Source organism: Asparagus officinalis, chromosome 1, assembly GCF_001876935.1.
Source record: "Asparagus officinalis chromosome 1, Aspof.V1, whole genome shotgun sequence".
In the NCBI taxonomy this organism is placed as follows: Eukaryota; Viridiplantae; Streptophyta; class Magnoliopsida; order Asparagales; family Asparagaceae; genus Asparagus; species Asparagus officinalis.
In genome coordinates this window covers 113168783-113191184 of record NC_033794.1, presented here as the reverse complement: position 1 = coordinate 113191184, position 22402 = coordinate 113168783, and the positions used below count along the sequence as shown (strand labels likewise).

The 22402-nt window shown below is 36.5% G+C and overlaps 3 protein-coding genes and 1 long non-coding RNA gene across 4 annotated transcripts; 1 reads left to right on the top strand and 3 right to left on the bottom strand.

The window, feature by feature from the left end:
* On the bottom strand, positions 1522-1931 carry LOC109829035. Its single transcript, XR_002243930.1, has 3 exons — positions 1896-1931; positions 1731-1818; positions 1522-1657 (listed from the first exon to the last, which is right to left on the bottom strand). It is a non-coding gene; the product is annotated as an uncharacterized LOC109829035 (long non-coding RNA).
* On the bottom strand, positions 2171-4336 carry LOC109839582 (uncharacterized protein PFB0765w-like). Its single transcript, XM_020408074.1, has 4 exons — positions 4302-4336; positions 4135-4210; positions 3203-3502; positions 2171-3097 (listed from the first exon to the last, which is right to left on the bottom strand). The coding sequence occupies exons 1-4, from the start codon at positions 4334-4336 to the stop codon at positions 2171-2173; spliced, it is 1338 nt and encodes a 445-aa protein (XP_020263663.1).
* Positions 7928-15153, top strand: LOC109829034 (fructose-bisphosphate aldolase 1, chloroplastic-like). The gene is made up of 6 exons (XM_020396084.1): positions 7928-8206; positions 10173-10442; positions 11181-11290; positions 11390-11480; positions 12927-13196; positions 14526-15153. The coding sequence occupies exons 1-6, from the start codon at positions 8051-8053 to the stop codon at positions 14802-14804; spliced, it is 1176 nt and encodes a 391-aa protein (XP_020251673.1). The 5' UTR covers positions 7928-8050; the 3' UTR covers positions 14805-15153.
* Positions 16227-22073, bottom strand: LOC109839568 (actin-related protein 2/3 complex subunit 2A-like). Its single transcript, XM_020408049.1, has 7 exons — positions 21816-22073; positions 19245-19316; positions 18744-18882; positions 18579-18670; positions 17516-17572; positions 16619-16687; positions 16227-16539 (listed from the first exon to the last, which is right to left on the bottom strand). Exons 1-7 carry the CDS (start codon positions 22071-22073, stop codon positions 16504-16506), a joined length of 723 nt encoding a protein of 240 aa, XP_020263638.1. The 3' UTR covers positions 16227-16503.

Genomic DNA, 22402 nt, shown 5'->3' with positions numbered 1-22402 from the left:
AATTCCATGATGACAATCTTGAGTGATGTGTCCTGTCCCATGGCAGTGTACACAAGAAGGATCCCCAGCCATTTGTGAGGGTATACGATGAAAATAGATGACGCTGTGTTGTGGTTTTTAGCAGGGGGATGGGTTTGCAGAGGCGCCTACGCTGGGGCCAGTAGAAGAAAGGTGGTGATCGTACCTATCGATGGAAGTTCGTATTAGATATTTAAGTTAATTAATTTATTTAACTGACTTGGGAACACACGAATATATGATGTGACATGTTTGTGTGATGGAACCGTCGCTTCGAAAGAAGTGAGCAGTTGGAGGTCTGAAGATAACTTAAATAATTAAAAATTAGAATTGGCTCTGAGATAGAACTAACGAGCATGGTACAGAATAGAACTAACGTTGAATGAGTTAGAACTAACGAGCATCACTAGAACGAACATGGTACAGATAGAACAATACATCTGATAACAATCATTTTCAATTACTTAAATATACATACATTATTGTATTTGTATGAACATATCATTCATCACTGTACACTGTTTCTTCTTTATGTCTTTGTTCAAAACCAGCCAGTAATAATTGTGCGGCAAGTCTTGCTCGCATAGCTTCAGGGATATCATTCGGAGGATTAACCAGCAATGTTGATCGTCCTTCAATTATGGATTGTACAAAGAGGTAGACGAACACACCACAGTCAAAGCTGCAACATAGAGTGAGTTCATTAGACATTTTCGGTCCGTTCGAATACTATAACACAAATTTGAACAATATAGACATCGGAACTAACCGTCCTCTTTGTTGCTCGCATTTGATGGCTTGATATCTAAATATTTGGTGCACATTATCTTCAATAAAACCAGCATGATGTGCATTAAAGAAGTTTATGATTTTATTAACAGGCTCCATCCAAGCTTCGTGCCCAGCGGAGCTGTAATGCTTGACGACTTTATCTTTAAGGTCAACTTCTACAAGATGCCAATGGTCGTCCCTGACCAAAGGGATCAAGAGATGCTCTATGCGGAATGCTCTAATGTTTTATTTGTCAGTTCTAATCGCTATTTTGTTAGTTCTACTAGAGTTATTGCTGGTTCCACTATAGTTCCCATATTGTTAGTCCTAATTGTTATAAATTAGATATAACGTGGTATAAATTAGACAATGTAGGTATAAAATAGAACTAACAAGCCATCAGTTAGAACTGACACTAACACACTACAGATTAGAACTAACACTGTGCATATTAATAGAACTAACACGCTACAGAATAGAACTAACGTTCTACAGAATAGAACTAACACTGTGCAGACTAGAACTAACACTGTGCAGATTAGAACTAACACTGTGCAGATTAGAACTAACACTCTACAGAATAGAACTAACACTGTGCAGATTAGAACTAACACTCTACAGAATATAACTAACACTCTACAGAACGGAACTAACATGACTTATGGTAGGTCTAATTTTATGCTAACTAGAACTAACGTGACTCATGGTATAACTAGTATGGATTACACAAGATCTAACATGAATTTCAATCAAAACTAACGTGGTGAAATTAGGAATAGCATGTTCTTACAAGAAAGAACACCGATACCACTCCATATCCTTTGCCGTATGCCTCCTGGCTAATCGTGTCCAAAACTGCTTCTTCCACCTGTAATTGTTATGAAACATTAAAATTCAATTTAAACAATATAATTTGAATTATTAAGGAAGTATATGTTAACCTTGTCGTCAAGGCGGCCACCACGAAGCACATATAACAACTCTTCCCTGTTAATAGTGCTGTTGGTTGTTACTATAACATTATATCTCCTGGTATAAATTAGAACTAACATGAATTAGAACTAATATGTGGAGAATTAGCATATAAATAGTCATATGAAACTTACTTGTGAATCTTCTGAGAACAAAATTTGGTTAGGCTCTTAATTTCAGCTTTGTCGAGTCTTTCTGCTACGGGAGATGGTATCTTTAAATTATGTACAAAAGCACCTGTGCTATCTATTATGCGTAAGTTAAACAATGTAGGGTCTGGAAGCTCATTATTCAGCTCTCCCAATAGAGCTTCCTCTTCATCTGTCATTGGCTTGAAACTCAACGCATCAAAAGTGGGGATTTGAATACCGGGATAAAAATGAGTAACTTTTTCAGCTAGTTTTACTTTTCATTTAGATCTCCTGCTTACCCTTTTTGCCTTTGGTCTACGCTTTGCTTTCACATTGCTCGTTAGAACATCTACAAGTTTGTCCACATTATGTTCAATATTCACAAGATCCTCTTCCTCCTGTGCTTCCAACTTATCTACATTCTCCTTGCCTTTATCTACAATATCTTCCTCCTTATCTACACCATCAACAGTATCCTCATCAAAACCTTTGTTATCTACAATAAAATTTTCATTTTCCATATGCTCCTCTTCCTTGTCTACCATATACTCCTCTTCCTTATCTACCATACGCTCCTCTTCATTATCTACAATATCTTCCATATGCTCCTCTTCCTTATCTACCATATGCTCCTCTTCCATATCTACAATATGTTCCATATGCTCCTCTTCCATATCTACAATATGTTGCATATGCTCCTCTTCCTTATTTACACTATCATCAACCTTAGTATCTACAGTCTGGTCAACCTTACTATATACCCCCTCCCCTGGAGAAGTAACTGGCTCCTCTTCTATTGCCTCATCGTCAGCAAGATGCTTTACATCCTCTTCAACAATCTTATGTACATGTTCTTGACTGGTGGGCTCTTCCTTATATACACTGCTTGTTTTGGACTTCTGTTCCTCTTGAGCTCCCTGTCGCTTCTTCCTAATTTCATTTGCAATTTTCTGTTTGATATTTGACTTAAGCAGCACTGGGTCTATAACCTCATCATGTCTTCCACATTTTTCAATTATCCTGTTAAGCCTGTTGATCTCAATCATGAATTCTTTACAATATTTGCTCTTGGTCTGCTTTGTAGCAACAAGAAGTCGCTTGAGAAATTTAGCAGAATTTCTCCAAAATGTGAGTTGCTGCTCAATGGGAAGAACATTGATCTCCTCTTCATCGTCAAAAGCAACGTCAATATGCTTTGCCATGATCTGTTATTGATACAAGATTATAATTTTAAGTAGGATTAAACATAATTAGGATATTCTTTGCAGTTAGTGTGAAATGAGTACGACTTAACATAACAGGATACTTACGTAACCTATTGAGAAGTTCTTAGTAGTTTCTTCCTGCAAAGCCTTCCTCTTTGCCTGACGCTTTTGCTGAAGAACTTCATCCCTCTGTTCAGCGGGAAGTGAATGAACATGACCAGGAGAAGCGACCTCCGCAATAGGCCTATGGACAAATGTTATTGACGCTGACTTAGCCTTTGAAATAATTGTCGGCATCCTCATAGATGCGATTCTCTCCTCCCCTGATGCCCAATTTGTCATTGGAGGTCTGGAGGTGTCTAAGAGGGCATATTTCTTTATGCCTGTCATCTCGTAGTACCAAAGCTGTACCAAATAATATATTTACCATTAACATTTAATACTAGACTAGACCAAAGAGAATAAAATATGGCTGCATCTAGAACTAACATGGTGTAAATTAGAACAGAACAGAACATAACTAACACTCTACATAATAGAACTAATACTCTACAGAATAGAACTAACACTGAGCAGATTAGAACTAACACTCTACAGAATAGAACTAACACTATGCAGATTAGAACTAACACTCTACATAATAGAACTAACACTGTGCAGAATGGAACTAACACTCTACAGAATAGAACTAATACTGTGTTAGTTCTATTCTGTAGAGTGTTAGTTCTATTCTGCACAGTGTTAGTTCTATTCTGCACAGTGTTAATTCTATTCTGTAGAGTGTTAGTTCTAATCTGCACAGTGTTAGTTCTATTCTGTAGAGTGTTAGTTCTATTCTGCAGCGTGTTAGTTCTAATCTGTCTGTAGCGTGTGAGTTCTAATCTGCAGATTAGAACTAACACTCTACAGAACGGAACTAACACTGTGCAGATTAGAACTAACACGCTACAGAATATAACTAACATAGAATAAGTTAGAACTAACAATGCATAGGTACGAATTAGAATGAAACAAGATCAGTAAAATATGGAACTTACACACAATAGTGTCATGCAACCTGGGACATATGCGACCTTTTGCTTCTTTTTTCCCTCCAAAGCAACTCCAATGCCCCTGATAATTTCATTATAAAAGAACGGGGCTCATGCAACAGAATTGACCCTCTGAATGCTATCCAGGTACCTGAGTAAGGGTCTAGGGATACCTTCCCCTGCTATGGGACTCCATATCATAGAGCATTGGTACAAAATTTGTAGCAGAGCAAAATCCTCGATATCCCGCTTTTTGGTAGATTCAACAAGCCGTTCAAGTAGCCCTTCAAGATGTTTACGTTGGCTGGTTTCTGATTTTTTTAACTTCTTACCCTCTTCAGAAATGAAAAGCTTAGCGAAGTATTCCAGCCATATTCTGCTTCTTGAGTCCCTATTGTTCCTTATGTCCTCCCCATAAATTGGGAAATAAGTATGGTTGTGGACCCATTGCAAATCAAAACTAACATTTTTCATACCCCCACTTTTTGAATCAGGTATACAAAAGGTGTTATTATCTCTATCGAAAAAGCTCGGCAACAGCTCAAGGGTGGGCCGATCAGGCGCAGGAGCCCCAAACAAAATGTAGTGCTGAAATATAGAACCACAATATGCATCCCTATGCCACTGACGGATCTTCGGGGCAAGGCGCTTCATAAATGCCCAATAAGCCCCGATATTGGCCGTTAACCTTAGTGTTTCTGCTGAGCCTGTTAGAGCAATTTTTTTCCTGCAAAAAATTTTCGAATTTGTACGTTCAATAAGACATATGAAACAATATTAGACCTAGCACTAACGGGAACAAAATAGAGCTAACACGTAATATTATAGAACTAACATTGGACTCATATTAGAACTAACATTGGACTTAAACTAGATCTAACGTTGGTATAAATTTAGAACTAACATTGGACAAAGCCTAGAACTAACAATATTGGGTTAATCTGCATTGTCTGTTCGCAGTATAACATAACACTTACTGTTTTTTTGAGGGGGGTTCGTTGGTACGACCAGCCATTGTCGTCCTCCTTTTCTGGTCTCGCCATTGTAATGCCTCCTTTTGCATTTCGATTAGGGTTTTCGTAGCTTCCGTAGCTTCCTCCGTGCTGCCCCCCGCAGATGAAGCGCCTTTTCCTTCCAACTCGGCTCGGTGCCCGACCTCGTAGTCGTTACTGGATTCTTCCGTAGACGATATTTTTCCGGCGAAAACCCTAGAAACGTTGCAAGCCGTACAGAAATTAGGAAGATGAAGAGTTTTTGATGGCGGTGCTAGGTGGAAGAGAGAGAAAGAGAGGGAGAGTACTTGTAAAGGTGAGGGGCACATTAACCCAACTCAGTCCCATCAGAGGGCAAGATCGTAACTTCCTCTGGCTTTTTCTGAAAAAAAGTCAATTCGGGGCCTCGTCGCAAATACTATGCGTATTTGGGGCTATTCCACATGGGGCAAAGTACATGGGGGCTAGTCACACGAAGTTCCCACTTTTGGGGCCTGGACACATTTCCCCCCTTTTTTTACTCTTGTGATATAATTTTCCTTTCTTCGGTAGCATAAACTTGGGCTAAAGCAATAGAAGTGGAGCAGATAATCATTAATATCCCTGTCCTTTTTGAAACTAAACATGTGATTACAAATGCAAAATTACCTAACTCTAAAACTTTATTATAGTAACGGACCCGGGTCAAGATCCGATCCAAAAGTATTATCGTGGTCCCCACATAAAATGTACTAGTTTGCGGTACGTGCAAAGCACGGTTTTTTTTTTTTTTTTGCTACAGTAATCCCATTTTTTAATACAACATGCTTTGAATTTTTGAAAGTGCTACAGTATCCTGCTCTGCTACAGTACCTTTTAAATGCTACAGCATGCCCGTGTGCTACAGTAATGTTTTTAGTTAATTATTAGCTACAGTAATAATGCTGCAGTAAATGTTACTTTAGCATTTACTGTAGTATGAACAGAGAATCTCTGATCCTCCTATTTGTATAAAAGAATAGATTAGTTGGAGATGAGTCCAAAGGAAGAGGGAGCGGATCACTATTCGAGGTTGGTGAACCGTTCTTGATAGAATGCAGTTTTATTGTGATTTAACTAAACGGTTACAACAAAATAAAACAAATAAGCATAACAACGCTATTTGTCCTGATCGACGAAATTACCTCATCCAAGTTATCAAGCGAACGATGTGAGGTACAGCGGAAACGATCTTGCTTTGGTACGTACAACTCATTAACCAATAAAGTTTGAGCGACAAAATTACCCTTCGGCTGTACCGGCAAGCAAGATCCTGGGCTATTTGCACATCGCTACCTCACCATTTATCTCTTTTACATAGATATGGATCTTGCAATATATCAATCTTATACGGCTTAGTTATGAAAATTATATCGTTAAAATCACGTATGCGATGTTAGTAAAACTATGAAGGAGACAGAAATTCTGAGGCGTGAAACACTTTCCTTAAAGAAATATTTGCCCCCACTTGATATTCAAAGTTGCTTCGAGTTAATGCAAATTTTCTTCCCATGATACAACAGAAAATGAAAATCCCAGTAAGCAAATCTGGAATTTTCCTTAATTCGTTGTAAAAAAAGTTTGTAATATTGCAGAAGTTTTTGATAGAAAAGATTCAAAAAAGAATTGATTTTAGATATCTGAAATCATTAACTATTTATAGGTTTGAAGAGGTGCTTCCAACAGTCATAACTTTTGAAAACACCCCTTGGAGTAAACAGCCACTTTTCAAGTGGTCACTTGTCTTTTCATTTTTCGCGTTACCCGCACGCGGGTTTAGAAGCCTACACTTTGATCCATTATTCAAAGCCCAATAAGTATTCAATGCTTTTAAACCTCTAAAAGAATGTTCAAAATTCCAATGTGGGACTATCTTGTTTTTTACAAACAAATACTAACATGCGATATATAAAATCGATGTCTTAATGTCCGTCTCAAGAAATTTGATATATTGCAAGACACAAGTGACAAGTTTAGCAACAGATAGGTCAAAGATTTTATTCAAATTTAAGAAAAATTCTAGGCGCAATTTATAATCTATCCCATAGTGATATGACGCAGGGAAAAAGTAGAATTGATGTAATATTTAGGAATTAAATATTAAAGCAACATCATCATCTATATAAGCAAATATAAATAGATTCTGGTGTGAATAAAGCTTATATCAAACAATAACAATATTTAGTTGATTCGTAGTTGACGAGAAACACACACTAAGGATTTTTCTTTTTTCCCTTCAGCTGTATTATTATTATTATTATTATTATTTACTTTCTTGAAAGCTTGGATCCCATGAGTTTGTTAAGAAAAAAAGGAAAACTCTAGTGTTTGTTAATCAAAGTAATTTTATTGTAGTGTTTTTGTAGAAAAACATCATGTCATGATGTTTTTTTCAAATATGTTTTAAAAACATCATTTTTTGTTATTATTTATATAGCGGCGGCGGCGACGGCGGCGGGCGGCGACGACTTAGATGAAAAAACGGAATCTCAAAACACATTTTTGGTGTTTTGAGAAAAGTGTTTATTTTTTGGATTTTGTAAATGGTCAAGTCAAAAAAACGTCCCGATTACGAAACGTGTTTTATTGTTTAAAAAAAACAAAAACAGTTAAAACGCTACAGTTGACAAATGCTCTCTAATTTTAGGAGAGCATATATGTAATTCATCCAATATGGCCTGATGATGATGCAATAGTGAGAAGATACAGGACCACCAACCTTAAATATGAAGAGGGGGTAATACTGTCATTTCAAAATATTTCCAAAAGAGCTGCTCTCGTTGGCGGAGTTGACGAGAGGAAACCGTAACTCCTATTTCTTCACGACCCTGTCTCTTCTCTCTCTAAAAACCCCTCGTCTGCTCGAAGAGAGAGAGAGAGAGAGAGAGACTACGCCTAGAGAGAGGTACGAAATGGCGTCTTTAAAGATCAGCGCTCCGTCGAGCCAGTTCGCCGGAGCCCGCGGCCGTCTCGATGGCGCCTCCGCGGCGATCCGTCTGTGGCCGACCCGACGCGTGGCGATGCCTGTGAGGGCCGGATCGTACACCGACGAGCTTGTCCAGACCGCTGTAATTATTACAGACCCTAACCTAGCTCTTTATTTTCTTTATTCATCTTTAGCAGTGAAAGTTACTTTGATCTCGTTAATTTTGATCCTTGGGAATAAATATATGGATTCGTGCAAAAGATTGATTCTTTTCTGTGGTTTTCGACTATTGGATGATGGTAGATTCAGATCTGGAATGTTAGGATATGTAGTCAACGAGAAGAGTGTTTTCCCCCCCTTCTAATCTTTCTATTTGGGTGGAAAATGATTATTTACTATTTGTTTTATTGTGATTTATTCATTTTTAGTTGGGCCAATTTTATAAAGGCTAATTGCGAGCAGACCCCCTGTAGTATCACCCAGTAGCAAATAGACCCCTTGTAGTTCTGTTTTTGTGAATAGACCCCCTTATTAGTTTTTAACTTCTGAAATCGATAAAAAGGTTTGAGGAGGTGGGTAGACCCTCTGCAGTTCAATTGGTGAGGACAGACTCTCAATTGCTCTCTTTTTTATTTTAAAAGAGTAGAAAAAGTTCGCTAAGGGGTTGTATTCGCACCTGGGCCAATAACTATAGGGGTTCTATTTGCCAGAAGTACTGGAGGTCTGCTTGCAATTGGGTGATACTACAGGGGGTCTATTCGCAATTAACCCTTTTATAAACTACCAGGAACTAGCAGGTTTTTTGCACAAAAACACCTAAACCATTTTTATTAGAGGAAAATTATCATTACTTTTTAATATGCAGAAAAACGTCATATACTATGAAACACTACCCTTGGGATGTTAAAGGCGATGTCGAAAAGTCTAAAATGCCTGTAAAAGTGAAGAAGATGGATGGGGTGAAAGAGTGGTTATTTAAAGTGAATAAGGGGAAAATGTATAAAATATATCATGTGCATATCACATGGCAATTTACACTAACGTTTGTCATTCATGATAGGCTATTAAGGAAAGTTAAAAAAATAGTTTTTGCTAATTGCCAATTTGTGTGAAATGTTTGTAGTTTGTATTTGTTTTGTGAAATCCACCTTTTGTTTTTGTAGTTCCTTAATGATTGAAAGTAAGTCACATTGATTAGTATTTGTAATGGATTACCATTTTTTTATTACTGCAAAGAAACTTGAGTATGTTGGTCTCCTTGAAGTATGATTGAGTAGATATTTTAAGTTGCAAGATGTTTAATCATGTGGACTGGTTGATTAAATTGAAGTTCTGAATGATTCATTATCAACTAGTCCATATTAGCTAGTTTGGTGATACATAGTTTCTCAAGAATTTCATTGGAAAAAAGCAAGTGTTGAAAATTTTAATTTTACAAAAAGAATTGGCAGGCTATTAGCTCACCAAGGATACACCTACACTATAGCTAGATATACACGATGAGTACATTACAAATAATTGTTGGCATCATCACAGAATGAACAAATAAAGACATTGTTATTGAGATTTAATGTTCACACAGAAACTACAAGTGAATATTACAAATACAAACATGTCTTAGCTTTATTGTAAAGGGAAACTGTTATAAGACAAAGTAAATCTTATAGAAACCTTTAAGCCTGAGGAAATCATAATCAGTAGTAACTCCTCATATTCATTCGAGAATATCGTTTACTGAGAGACATGAATATGTGATTATTTATTTTGATGAATATTGTTTATTGAGGGAGACAAAATATTTATTTTGATGAATATTGTTTACTGAGAAAGGCAGAATTTTTTTAATTTCATTTATTTATCATTTGCCCACAGAGGGATATTTGATTATTAATTTTGATGAATATTGCTTTATGAGAGAGAATAATATTTGTTTATTTATTTTGATTCTTACTCAATTACTATTTTAAGTTAACATGCTACAATTGTAAGTTGGATGGAAAATGGCTTAGACAATGAGTACCGCTGTACCAAAGGGGTAAACCCTCTTGTAGACTCATACTGCTGCAAAAGTTTCTATGGCTTAATTTTTCTGCCTATTTAATCTGTAGAAAATTGTTGCTTCCCCTGGACGTGGAATCCTTGCAATTGATGAATCCAATGCTACATGTGGCAAACGGCTGGATTCCATTGGTCTGGATAATACAGAAACTAACCGTCAAGCTTATAGACAACTTTTGCTGACAACTCCTGGCTTGGGTGAGTACATCTCCGGTGCCATTCTTTTTGAAGAGACACTTTATCAGTCTACAACTGATGGAAAGAAGTTTGTGGATTGCTTGTGTGATCAGAACATTGTGCCTGGTATTAAAGTTGATAAGGTAATTACCTCTGTTATAAGTTGCTCTGTTTACTAGTTTGCCTTTCTGGGTTATGGTTACAGTGAGCAAAACTGCATTTTGAAGCATCTACATATAAATTTCATTGAGTAATATGTGTTTTAAGAAAAAAAGTCATATCATGAATCTACTTCTAATTTATCTTTTTCAGAGAGAAATGCTGTAGTACCACTCTTATTTATTTATTTACAGAAGTAGCATAATATAGCTGTTATTTTGTTCTTAATTTTAACCTTAAATGAGATATAGTCTTATAACTTTTCTATGAAACCTATTTATACGTCAAGCAATCTAAATTTTGCACAGTTTTTATTACATGCACAACACTGTTAAAATAATTTTTAAAGGTGTATGTAACTATTGACCAAGAAAAACACATGATGTTTTTTACTATCATTTATGTGAAGTTGAATTCTAGACACTATATTTATTGTTTTAGTGTTTCATTTATTTGGACGTTATGTAAGTGTTTAAAAATGAACCTTTCTTAAACACTATTCATTTTACTTTTCGTTAAATGTTTCACTGATTTGGATATCGTTTGGCTCGTTTGCTGCAATGATAGCAAACCTAAGACTAATATGTCCAATTTCTTTCTTTTTTTCTTTTTCTTTTTCCTTTTTTTGGTATATCCTAATTTGGTAACAATGCTTATGACATTGTGCAAGTCTTTAAAGAAGCTGCTAATTGCAATTGTGCACTCTTTTCTTTTCTCTCTAGGGATTGGTACCTCTACCAGGATCTAACAATGAATCTTGGTGCCAAGGATTGGATGGATTGGCCTCAAGGAGTGCTGAGTACTACAAGCAAGGGGCACGGTTTGCTAAGTGGTGAGCTTAGACTCTTACAGGAAATGTATCAGCTGTTGTTTTATTATGCATTATGTATTTATCCTTCTGTTTGACTTGTACAATCACCAAATTCTCTAGGCGAACGGTGGTTAGCATTCCTTGTGGTCCTTCTGCCCTGGCTGTTAAAGAGGCTGCATGGGGACTTGCTCGATATGCTGCAATTTCTCAGGTATTATTGGGTTCCCTTCAGATTCAAATTATTACAATTTATGAGGTCCTTTGAGACACTCTACCGTGTCTAAACATTGTCATATTGAAGTGCACACATCATTTCATAAAATTGGTTGAAACCTTTCAATTATATGGGATGACGGATCTCATGCTGACCCATTTTTAAATTTGAATTCTTTCACCCCAAATTCATTCATCTCTATCACGCCCAACCCCTGTTAAATTAACAGCAGCTATTTCATGTTTTTCCTTTGATCCATGTCAACTTTAGGTTTATTACTAGTCACTGGGGAAGATGATTTAAGTGAGACACCCTTGTTTTGGGCAAGCTCGTAGCACTTTATTAATCGGTCTGTCTTTGCTTTTAGTTCTAATGAGCAAAATTGACCTGCGTGATGCCGTGGCATTTGTGTGAAAAAGGCAAAAAAAAAAAAAAAGGTGATGTAAGCATTTGAATTGAAAATATACTGTGTATCTAACCGCTTAGAACAAAAATTAGCCAGTGACATAAAAATATAATAATTTGCAGTGTACATCGCACTGCTTTTACACTGCTAAAATACGATGTAGGTTGAAAGTTAATTCAGTGATGTATTTTCGGCTAAGAGATTTTCTTTAAAAGTGGGTGAGTTTAAAATAAATGTCGAACTTTGTATTTGCAGGCAAAACACCCATCGGCAGCTGTCAATGTTGTGATGTGATTGTGAAAAAGTAAATAAAATAGGTTACGCTTGTTGATGTTGTGACATGATTGTGAAAAAGTAAATAACAAATGTGATGGTTTAAGTGTTTTTATAAAAGGACATCATATATCTAACCACATAGAATAAAAACAAAGCAAATTACAACAGAATATAGAAACTTACACATGAATCCGAACTGCTAAAATACAAATTCAATTTAAAAATAGTTCGTTGAAGTACTTTGAGACTAATAGTGACTTTGGAAGTGCAGAGGTTTGAAAATAAGTGGAGGTAAAACTTTCTGTTATAGGCAAAAGTCCCTCTAAAAATGGCGAGTCTAAAAACAAGTGGAAACAAGATTTTGGGTTTATAGGTAAAAATAACAGTGATTTTGGAAGTGAATGAATTTAAAAATAAGTGAAGGCAAAACTCGATCCCTTTGTTTTTTGTAAGCCGATTTAAATATAACTTAGGTTATAACTTCAGGTTTATAAGCAAAATCCCATGTCTATTGTACTAATGAACAGTGAAACTCCTTTTCAGTTTTAGTCTATAGTATAATGTTAATGATACTGAAGATTATTTTTAATCTGTTCCACCTACAGTGAAGTTTTCTGGCATGTATCATCATGGTTAAGTTAGAAAGCTTGACTAGACTACTTCTCAATAATTGTATTATCTCGTTGTTATCACTCGTCTGAAAAGGTCATGTAAGATGGATAGGCTTTGAGATATTTCTTCTAACTGTTTCAATCTTGCAGGATAATGGTCTTGTGCCAATTGTGGAACCTGAGATTCTTCTTGATGGAGACCATTCAATTGATAGGACACTTGAGGTAGCAGAGAAAGTATGGGCAGAGGTTTTCTACTATTTGGCAGAAAATAATGTCGTGTTTGAGGGGATCTTATTGAAACCCAGCATGGTTACTCCTGGTGCTGAACACAAGGAGAAGGCATCTCCCGAGACCATCGCTGAATATACCCTTAAGATGCTAAACAGGAGGGTACCACCTGCAGTTCCTGGCATCATGGTATAACTCTTAAACTATGTGTTTCTTTTATAGTTTAAATATGAAAATAGTTCATACGAGCATACACCACATCAGATATTTGAGGAAATATATTAAAACAGATCACTTCAAGAAGAGTGAACTTTGTTTTTCTTTAGAGTGGATTTTCTACCTCATAAATTTACACGTGTTACACTTAGGATGCCTGGGAATATATTGGATAATGTAAACTCTGGCAATTCATTCACATTATTCACTCACGGTGTCATACCTGAAACTTATTTTCATGTCCCTCCCTTCAACACCAACACACACTCGTTCACTCCCACCCACCCACCAACCCACACAGAATATAAATACATGTCAAAGATAAAGACACTGGAAAAAAACAGAAAAGGAAAACTGAAACTAAACACTATGTGTAACCCCTTCAGAAACTGCTGCAGAATAGGTGAAGCTAATGCACAAAACAAACTTTGCCTGTAGCCCTTAACAAAATTAAGGTAAATTACTGACACCTCCTAATGCTTGCATAACTGACAGAAAACCTCGAGAGTTTTAAAAGTCAGAATTTGACTATTCGTGTCAATATTTTTGAAAAAACTTGGAAGGCAGAAATTATGACCATAGACTATGTCAACTGTGTGTACTCCCATTTAATCATGCACACATATGATGTTAAAATCTCAGGTATTTTCTACCATTCTTATCGACCAAGTGGGGATATTTTCCACATACAACTATTCCATATTTAGTGTTTCAATTGTAATTTAAAATATATGGTTATGGTTCTCATACTGACATATCAGTAGCAAAAGTGTGAAAGAAGACGATCATTTCCAACCTGAAGAGAGGTCAATATAATCATGATTATGACGACAAAAAGGAATTTAATCTGCCCATTGATCAAACTGGATAACCAGGTAAAAGATATTTAGGACACACCAGCTTTAAGGAGACGGACTATGTTTTTTTAGGGCAACTGCTGATACGCCCCTTTACTATAGGAGGTTAGCCAACTAGTATTGTTAGTTGCAGAAAGGGGGTGTGCGTTCAACACCTATTAGAGAATGTGGGGTCTCTCTGCATATTTTGGGACATCAGACTCACATGATGCACATGTGACAGGTACATATTACTGGAAAATAACTTCGTTTGGGAATAAAAGGGTCAAAGTGCTACCGGAAGAGTATAGGGATATGACTAACCCCTTTAGTCTCTGGGGATGTATTTGCAATTAACCCTTTTCTAAAATCATGACTGTCGTGCTTCCATTCCTCATCTTTACTGCTCTGTTGATAAGATAATCGTCACAGTGTGATAAACAAAGAAAAATCATTATCTTTGCAGTTTTTGTCTGGTGGCCAATCAGAAGTGGAAGCAACTCTAAACTTGAACGCCATGAACCAATCTCCTAACCCGTGGCATGTATCATTCTCATATGCACGTGCTCTCCAGAACTCAGTCCTGAAGACTTGGAAAGGCCTCCCGGAAAATATTGAGGCAGCTCAGAAGGCTCTGTTGGTTCGTGCCAAGGCCAACTCCATGGCCCAGCTTGGCCGCTACTCTGCTGAGGGTGAGGCTGAGGAGGCCAAGACCGGAATGTTCCAGAAGGGTTACACCTACTAAATATCGCGATGACAGTTTGAGATACTTTGATTACAAAGTAGTCAAAAATTGGTAAGTTCTTTTTTTCGGATTTCAAGGCTGGTATTTTGAAATAAGTAGCCGAATACAGGGAGGGAGATGAAACTTTTGCCTGCGGTTTTTGAAGATTAAGATGAGTTGTGTAATATTCATCAGTCGTACTCTATTAAAATCCGTCCGATTGGGTTTTCAAGTCTCAAGGAACCAGTTAAAGATAATATGGTTGTAAACAATATCCTAAACTATTTTATATCTTGATAAGATTTTCCTTTTGATTGTTTTGTCTTAGTGTCTTGAAAAAGTAATGAATGCACGGAGATGAAAACTTTTACCTGCATTATTTGATTGAGTTGGCTTTTGAAGTTCTCTTAGGAATCTAACTGTTAGTAAAATGACTGGCAGGCTCATCCGTTTCTTTTGCTATGGCAACTTCTTGTGAGGTATATTACTGATGAAATTTTGTTCAACTGTATATCAACCTAAATCCACTAGTGGATGTGACAGTTGTTAGATGGTTGAGATCAGAGTGAATCACTTCCTGAAACTCCCTGAACACTGGCATGCAATGTTCTTACAGTCTCGTTTATCTGATATTTTTATTTTAGTTTATTTTTGTATTGCTACCTAAGGCTAGGGGATTATGCCTTAACCAGAAAATTGTGCTCTAGACCTATTCTCTCTGTAGCTTTTTTTTTTCTTGGGTGGTTCAGAAAACTCAAGGGTCGCTGTTTTTGATGACAAAATCATGGTAGATTTCTCGAAGAGAAATGGTTATTTGCTTTTTCCTACTTTAAAACGCTTTGCATTTGTGGAGGCACCCCCTTGCAGAATTCAGAAGAAAAAAGAGTTTCTCGTTCCTCTTTCCAAGCTTCATTTGCCAACAGGAAGAGGAATCAAGAGGTTACTCTCTTAAAATCCACGCTTACATTAATAGGTGAGGGTCTTTCACTCTCAATCGGCGGTTGATAATTATACGAATCATCCAGAGAAAATATAAGCGTCGTATGCTTTGCGTGTAAGATATTTTAAGGCCCGCTTTCCAAAGTTGAAAAAAATAATAAAAGTTACCTCGGTGAAGCAATAAATTTATAATGATACTCTAAATGCAACTTTCAGTATTTCAGTAATAAAAACCTTTTCCTGAAGCCATTTTGCGCAGCAACGTTCAATATGCAAAAGTTTCCGTCCAAATTGTCTTTTAGAATTTACAACTGCAATTGCAATTTTTCTCCTAACCGAACAGCCCACGTATATACTAACAAGAAAATAAAGATATATTTTGCCTGTTTCATTATTCCTTTTCATATAACAGATAATCTCAGCTCCCTCTATGAGAATGATAACTAGCACAAAGGGGCAAAAAAATGTTGAAATTGAAGCCTGGTATAAAATTTCTCTGAAAACTAAAATGAAATAGTTTGTATTACAGAAAATTAAGAACTGAGCCCACAGAGTACCTATTTGAAGTAAACAAATGTAACAATATTAACTGGTATAAAATTTCTCTGAAAACTAAAATGAAATAGTTTGTGTTACAGAAAATTAAGAACTGAACCAACAGAGTACCTATTTGAAGTAAACAAATGTAACAATATTAACTTTGCTACAAGATACTGCACCGTTTCAACAACTCCGTGAGATGAACAGCTCAAGGTTCAGATTTTCCAGAAATTTACCACAATCATGATTTAGAATTACCACGCGCATCCTTGATACTCTGGAAATGGAAAATAATAACATTAGTTATTGAGCATTAACATCATAAGGATTTCTCAACACGGTGAAGTTTTACAAACCAATCGCTTGAAGGAATTTCCTCGGAGCACTTTCTTTGTCTCCATGTCTGGTTTTGCACGGTCCAGGGCCTGATACGCACAACCATATATAAATTTCTGAGAATGGTTAAAAGGGAGAAGCATTCAAGAATATTGAGTGACTGGAAAATATTGATCAAATTCAAGGAAGAATTACATAGGGAGATATTTATGGTGTTACCAATCTGCTCGATCATTGTAGGTGTTCATTCTGGAAACTTTAGAACTATGGCAAGGATGAGAATTTTAAGAGCAAAGTCACTGTTTTGTTTCAAGTTCAACATAAAACTGAATATAACAGAAAGGGCTGGCATTGAGAAACTATGTAACTCAATTAATTGTTATACTGATGAAGATTGAAAGACCATAAATGTATACATTTCCTTCATTATGTGACAGTTTTAAGAAAATAAAGTGGGTCCCCCTGTCTTCTCAAATGACGTAGTGGACTACCTATCAAAAGGAGCGTCGGAAGTGAGCAAGTTCTATAAGGTGTAGGAGAACTTCACTTTTGGGCCTTGCCAGTTTCAGAAAACACCAGTAAGTTCATTATTTTGACCATCTTTCACAACATGGCAAGGTAATTTTCCAAAACAACGGGAGAAACTGAGAAAGATAAACATTCAAACAACGAAAGCTTGCCGTATCAAAATATGTGTTAATACTCACTATATTATCCTAACATATTAAGTGTATCAGAGCGCACATTAAATGAAAGTTTCAACTTTTGCAACATCATAAAAATATACTCTCAAGTCTTAAACAACTAACCTAATGATTTATGCAAGTTCCCAATTTGTCTTGCATGTAGATTGAAAACATTAGAAGCTTGAAAGCAACACAGAATCATCACATAGCTCAGGGAATAGAAAGTATCACCTCAATGAGAGACTCCACACGGCGCCTCATTCTAGTATGCATGAAACCTTCAGAGCACTGTGAAAAGTGGAGAGTGATGTTTAAACACTGTGAATGCACAACCTTTAAAGCAACTGTGACCAGAAATATATATATACATTGGTACAAACTTCATAAGCAGTCATGTAAATCACTTAAACATGGTACTATTAACATCACAGAATTAAACAGCACTATTTGCCAACAAATGGTATGCCCAGACTAGACGTCATACATCATCAACATGGTGATTAAAAACATTGGACATGCCCTGAGAAAATTTGATGCAGGTACAGTAGAGAAAATGCAGGTTTAGGTATAATTGGTACATGTAAAGCTTATGATACACGTAAAGCAACAAGATGAGGGGTGTGAAAGGGTTAAAAACAAGATAAGGGGCGTGAAAGAGCTAAAATATATGCTACTAAGAATGGCTAGTAGAGAGGTTAAGAAGAGAACATTAAGACAAACAGAAGAAGTTACAAGCATAGAAAGTTTGATAACGTGAACTATTAGACAAGAAACATGTAGCGTGGATTATGAAAGATTGTTGAACGCATGAGGTGTAGTATGGAATTTGCAAAAATATAAGAATCTCTTTTAATCTAACGCTTTAAAATGAACAAAGAAAAAAGTAATTTCTTCTTTTTGTTAACTTTTGGAATGAGCGGATTTCTAAATCTAAAATCAACAGCAACAAGTAGAAAACAATGAAATCACATCCTTGGCCCCCTGGATGCACCAATGAGAATTCAACATGCTGATTGGTACCATTCGAGCAGGTGTTCCATGAAGGAATGCGACCATGTACTAAGCCCAAGGGCACTGTGGCCCTTGCGGGATGGGGACTGATGCAGGCTTCTTCTAGACTTAAAGCCAGGAGAGAATTTTTGAGCAAGCTGGAATGTCCAACTAATATTGAAGTCTCATAACAGACAAGTGCTACGACTAGTATATAGATTTCTTTGTTGGACTGTAACAGCCAATCCTATCTTGTAAAATAATCAGATAAAAACTGGCACCCAGAATATAAGACCAAACTCACTTTTACATGATAACTGACATACGCATGAAATGTCGAGAGACTCCATGCAGTTCTGTCCAGTTTACGGCCTTCAACATGGCGAGGAAAAATTACTGCAAACATGCTTCACATAAGAAATCAGGGTATACGAGGGAAGGAAACTAAAACCAAGTTCTCAGGAAATACCAAAAGTGACAAATCCCGCATTTGCCTCTAGTGCTTCGGCAGGAGCTTCTTTCAACTCCAAAGGGGGAGTTGGAGACCATGTACACAGAGGAGCACTATTCAGTCCTGGTGTGCGTCGTGCCTCCACAAATTCCTGAAACCAAATTTAACATCTTTAAAGCAGCAGTTCTTAGATTTTTTTTCCACATTACCCAGATAAGACCCCAGAAAGGTTCCAAGGAAGGAGTTTAACACCAGAAACAACAAAGAATAACAAATAGATTTAAGGCCTCAGATGGATGGAAAGATTATTACGTGTATCACGAAGCACAAAGCACAGGAATTTTTGGCAACATCCAGTATAATAAAAATATACACCTCCATTACAAAATCATGCATGAGAAATATTGGAACAACTAACTTTGATAATTCAATAACTCATGGGTCATGGCCTGATGATTTTGACCCTTCCAAGCGAGATAAGCAATCATAGATCTCGAAAAAATGCATGACTTAAAAGCAGAAGGATATTGCTAAAGCAGTATCGATGGAATCTTTGAACCTCATAGGATAGAGAACAGTTACTTTGTCAGGCTGCCATAAGAAAAGGCAAGAAGTCAAATAGGATAAGTACATCAAAATAATTGACAAGTCACGACAACATAGAAACTATAATCTCCAGAAAACAGTTTCAGAATTCAGATTTGAATCTTTTAAGAAATATCTTGCAAACGTTACATATAAATTAATGAAACTAAAGCAAAGGAATCACAGTTCTCGATAAGCTAGCAAGATTAATCCAGTAAAGGTAAAACATTAAACTAACCATACATAGTTAAACTGTGTAGTTATTGATAAAACAAATAACTAAGTTCTTTGTAAGTTATGGTTAGAAAGATTAATCCTCATTTTCCATCTCTCACTCATTCCTCATTATTTATCTTTTTCCTTTTATAACTCCCCAATCCTACACATATCGATGTATAGCATTTGTTGCCTGGGCTTGCAGCCCTATGAATACTTACGCAGCCAGGTGCTAGACAAGTTTCCACAGAGTATGCATAGTTCTGCAGCTAAAACTGTTACATATCTTTGAGGTAGTGCTAAATGCATACATGCACTTACATCAACACAATGCATACAACAGCCTAACATTGACAAAATCTCAAAATCTGAAGCTCATCTTAAATGCATCTAAAGTGCATAGGCACACTATTAACTGAGCAGAAAAATGAAACTATAACACCGGGACAAACAGAATTCATATACAACCTGAAGTAGCAAGGAATGGCAATTATGGAGGAAGTGAAGCATAGATATTTACATATGTACATACGTATGCACGTGTGCACACCCACATCCACACGCGCACACGCACATAAATAATATATGGTAACTTTCACAAGACCTCTCAAAGGTTTGGCCCATTTTGAGAACCCCCCAAACTACTGAAAATGTCACAAAACACCAACAAGTTTGGGGTATGTCACAAACTCCCTAACATTTTACACATAAGTAATATCTGATAACTTTCACAAAAATCCCCCAAACGTTTGGCCCATTTTGAGATAACCCCCAAACTACTGAAAATGTCGCAAAACACCAACAATTTTGGGATTATGTCACAAACTCCCCCTAACTTTTTACATTTTGTCTATGTATCCCTCAAACGGTGTTAGATAAACAGGTAAAAAGACCACAATACCCATATCAAATTAACACTCAAATTATTAACTTAATAGCTCTAATTAAATTTTAACCCCAAATTTAATTTTAATTAAAGGAGAGGGATGCGGGGTAGGATGGAGAGGCAGCGAAGGAAAGACCGTCATCGACGATCAGGGGTGGGTGGGAGGGGGGTTGCTGACCTGTCAAGTTTGGGGAAGAGATGGAGAGGGGGTAGTATGGTTGGGGAGATGTACATGCAATATTGGAAGGAGTTGAGGTGCAGTGGCGGACCCACATTAGGGCCAAGGGGGCCTTGGACCCACCTTAAAATAGTAATAAAAACATGAAAACATAGCTCGTTTGCTAATAGTAAGTTTATACATCGTGGAATGCATTGGACACCTCAGCTATCTCAACCTTAATCCTCTACATTCCTCTTTGCGATATTAGTCCCCCAAATCTTTCAAGTTTGAAAATTAGTCCTTCAAATCTTCATATTTTGAAATTAGTCCCTCAAATATTGGAAGTGATTTAAAGGAGTATTCCACCCAAAATCAAATAAATGCTAATTAGGGAGACTAATTTCAAAATATTTATAGGAGCTGTCGGAATAATTTCAATTTTCAATGATTTTACAGCACTAATATCAAAATATTAAAGATTTGAGGGACTGATATCGAAACATGCGAGTTGCAAACTGCGCCCATGAGATATACCTAGCAACTCACTTTCTCTCTTCGCCCTCAAAACTCGGTTCCTCTCTTAGCCCTCACTCTCACTTCCTCAAAAATTGAAAGAGAGATGAGTATATGAATAACTATTTGGTGTCCAATATTAAAAAGAAATATTTTGTAACATTGATGAGGAAGATGAAAATAAAAAGGTTTCGAGAATTGAAAACAAGAAGAATGTTATTGTGAACACTATAATCTAATTTAAATTATGATTTTAAAAGTCTCATTGTGGAAGGATGTTTTTATGTTAAATCATACAAAAAATTATGTTATTGTGTCTAATTATTTTGAAACCCCTTGCTGAAATTCCCTGCTGCGCCACTGTTGAGGTGTAAAGCTTAAAAAAACTTTATTAGAAGGATAGTGAGGGTTTCTTTTGTAATGAGGAGTATTTTCATCATTTATCCTCACGTGTTATGCACATAGGCTATGAAACATAATGTTGTTAGACTAGAGGGTTTTCTGCCAAAACTTTTTTGGTGTTTTGTAACATTTTCCAAGAGTTTGGGTTATCTCAAATTGGCCAAAGTTTCAGGAGGTTATTTGAAATTTGCCCATATGGGTGCGCACGTGCGCACATCTATTGTGTGTGTGCGTGGAAAATATATATGTAGACATATACTGAAATACATACATACAAAAGGAAATGTCTGATTGATATAATATGATATGTTCCAGTGGGTGTCTGTACCTGAGGAATGAGGAAAAAAGATTCCATGGGTCGATGGACAAGAGCTATGAGTTGCCCTTCATCCGGAGGGAGTGTCCTCAAGGCAAGTTGCTTTAAGATCAATCTTAGTGGAGCGCCCAGAACAACATCTCTAACTGATGCAATCTTGATCAAAGCAATGTTTCGTTTATCTACACGAACAAAATTTTCAAAAACATTAAACGTAATGGATACCAACTCATCAAGAAGAACAAAAGAAAAAACAAAGAAACGTTTCATCTAGCTTAAAACCTATGTTACCCGAGTAGTTCTATCATGAAGCCATACCCATGTCTGACACGTACCCATAACCAAACTTCATGGACACTCCCTGGATATGTGCATACATTTATTCAGACAAGTACTTGATATATGCTTTAATTTAAAACATTTGTCAAAGACTTCTTGGACGTATATCATACACGTCACATCCATTTATTGAAACTCGTTGGACATGTTTCGAGTTCGTTTCAGCCCATACCAAGGTTAAAAACTATGATTTTGAAGGCTTGTTACGTTGTCAAATTTACAATTTATAATAATTAACATAATAAAAGAAACTTTAAAAT

What these genes read in the sequence shown, in the direction of transcription:
- LOC109839582 (XM_020408074.1), bottom strand. Translation starts at nt 4,336, where the DNA reads ATGCTCTATGATATGGAGTCCCATAGCAGGGGAAG. An exon ending in GAGTCCCATAGCAGGGGAAG is followed by an intron (nt 4,211 to 4,301) that starts GTATCCCTAGAC and finishes TGAAATTATCAG; the next exon opens with GGGCATTGGAGTTGCTTTGG. An exon ending in AGAACTTCTCAATAGGTTAC is followed by an intron (nt 3,098 to 3,202) that starts GTAAGTATCCTG and finishes TATCAATAACAG; the next exon opens with ATCATGGCAAAGCATATTGA.
- LOC109829034 (XM_020396084.1), top strand. Translation starts at nt 8,051, where the DNA reads ATGGCGTCTTTAAAGATCAGCGCTCCGTCGAGCCAGTTCGCCGGAGCC. An exon ending in GATATGCTGCAATTTCTCAG is followed by an intron (nt 11,481 to 12,926) that starts GTATTATTGGGT and finishes TCAATCTTGCAG; the next exon opens with GATAATGGTCTTGTGCCAAT. An exon ending in CTGCAGTTCCTGGCATCATG is followed by an intron (nt 13,197 to 14,525) that starts GTATAACTCTTA and finishes TTATCTTTGCAG; the next exon opens with TTTTTGTCTGGTGGCCAATC.
- LOC109839568 (XM_020408049.1), bottom strand. Translation starts at nt 22,073, where the DNA reads ATGAAACGTTTCTTTGTTTTTTCTTTTGTTCTTCTTGATGAGTTGGTA. An exon ending in CTTTTTTCCTCATTCCTCAG is followed by an intron (nt 19,317 to 21,815) that starts GTACAGACACCC and finishes TTCTTATGGCAG; the next exon opens with CCTGACAAAGTAACTGTTCT. An exon ending in ATGTCAGTTATCATGTAAAA is followed by an intron (nt 17,573 to 18,578) that starts GTGAGTTTGGTC and finishes CACTTTTCACAG; the next exon opens with TGCTCTGAAGGTTTCATGCA.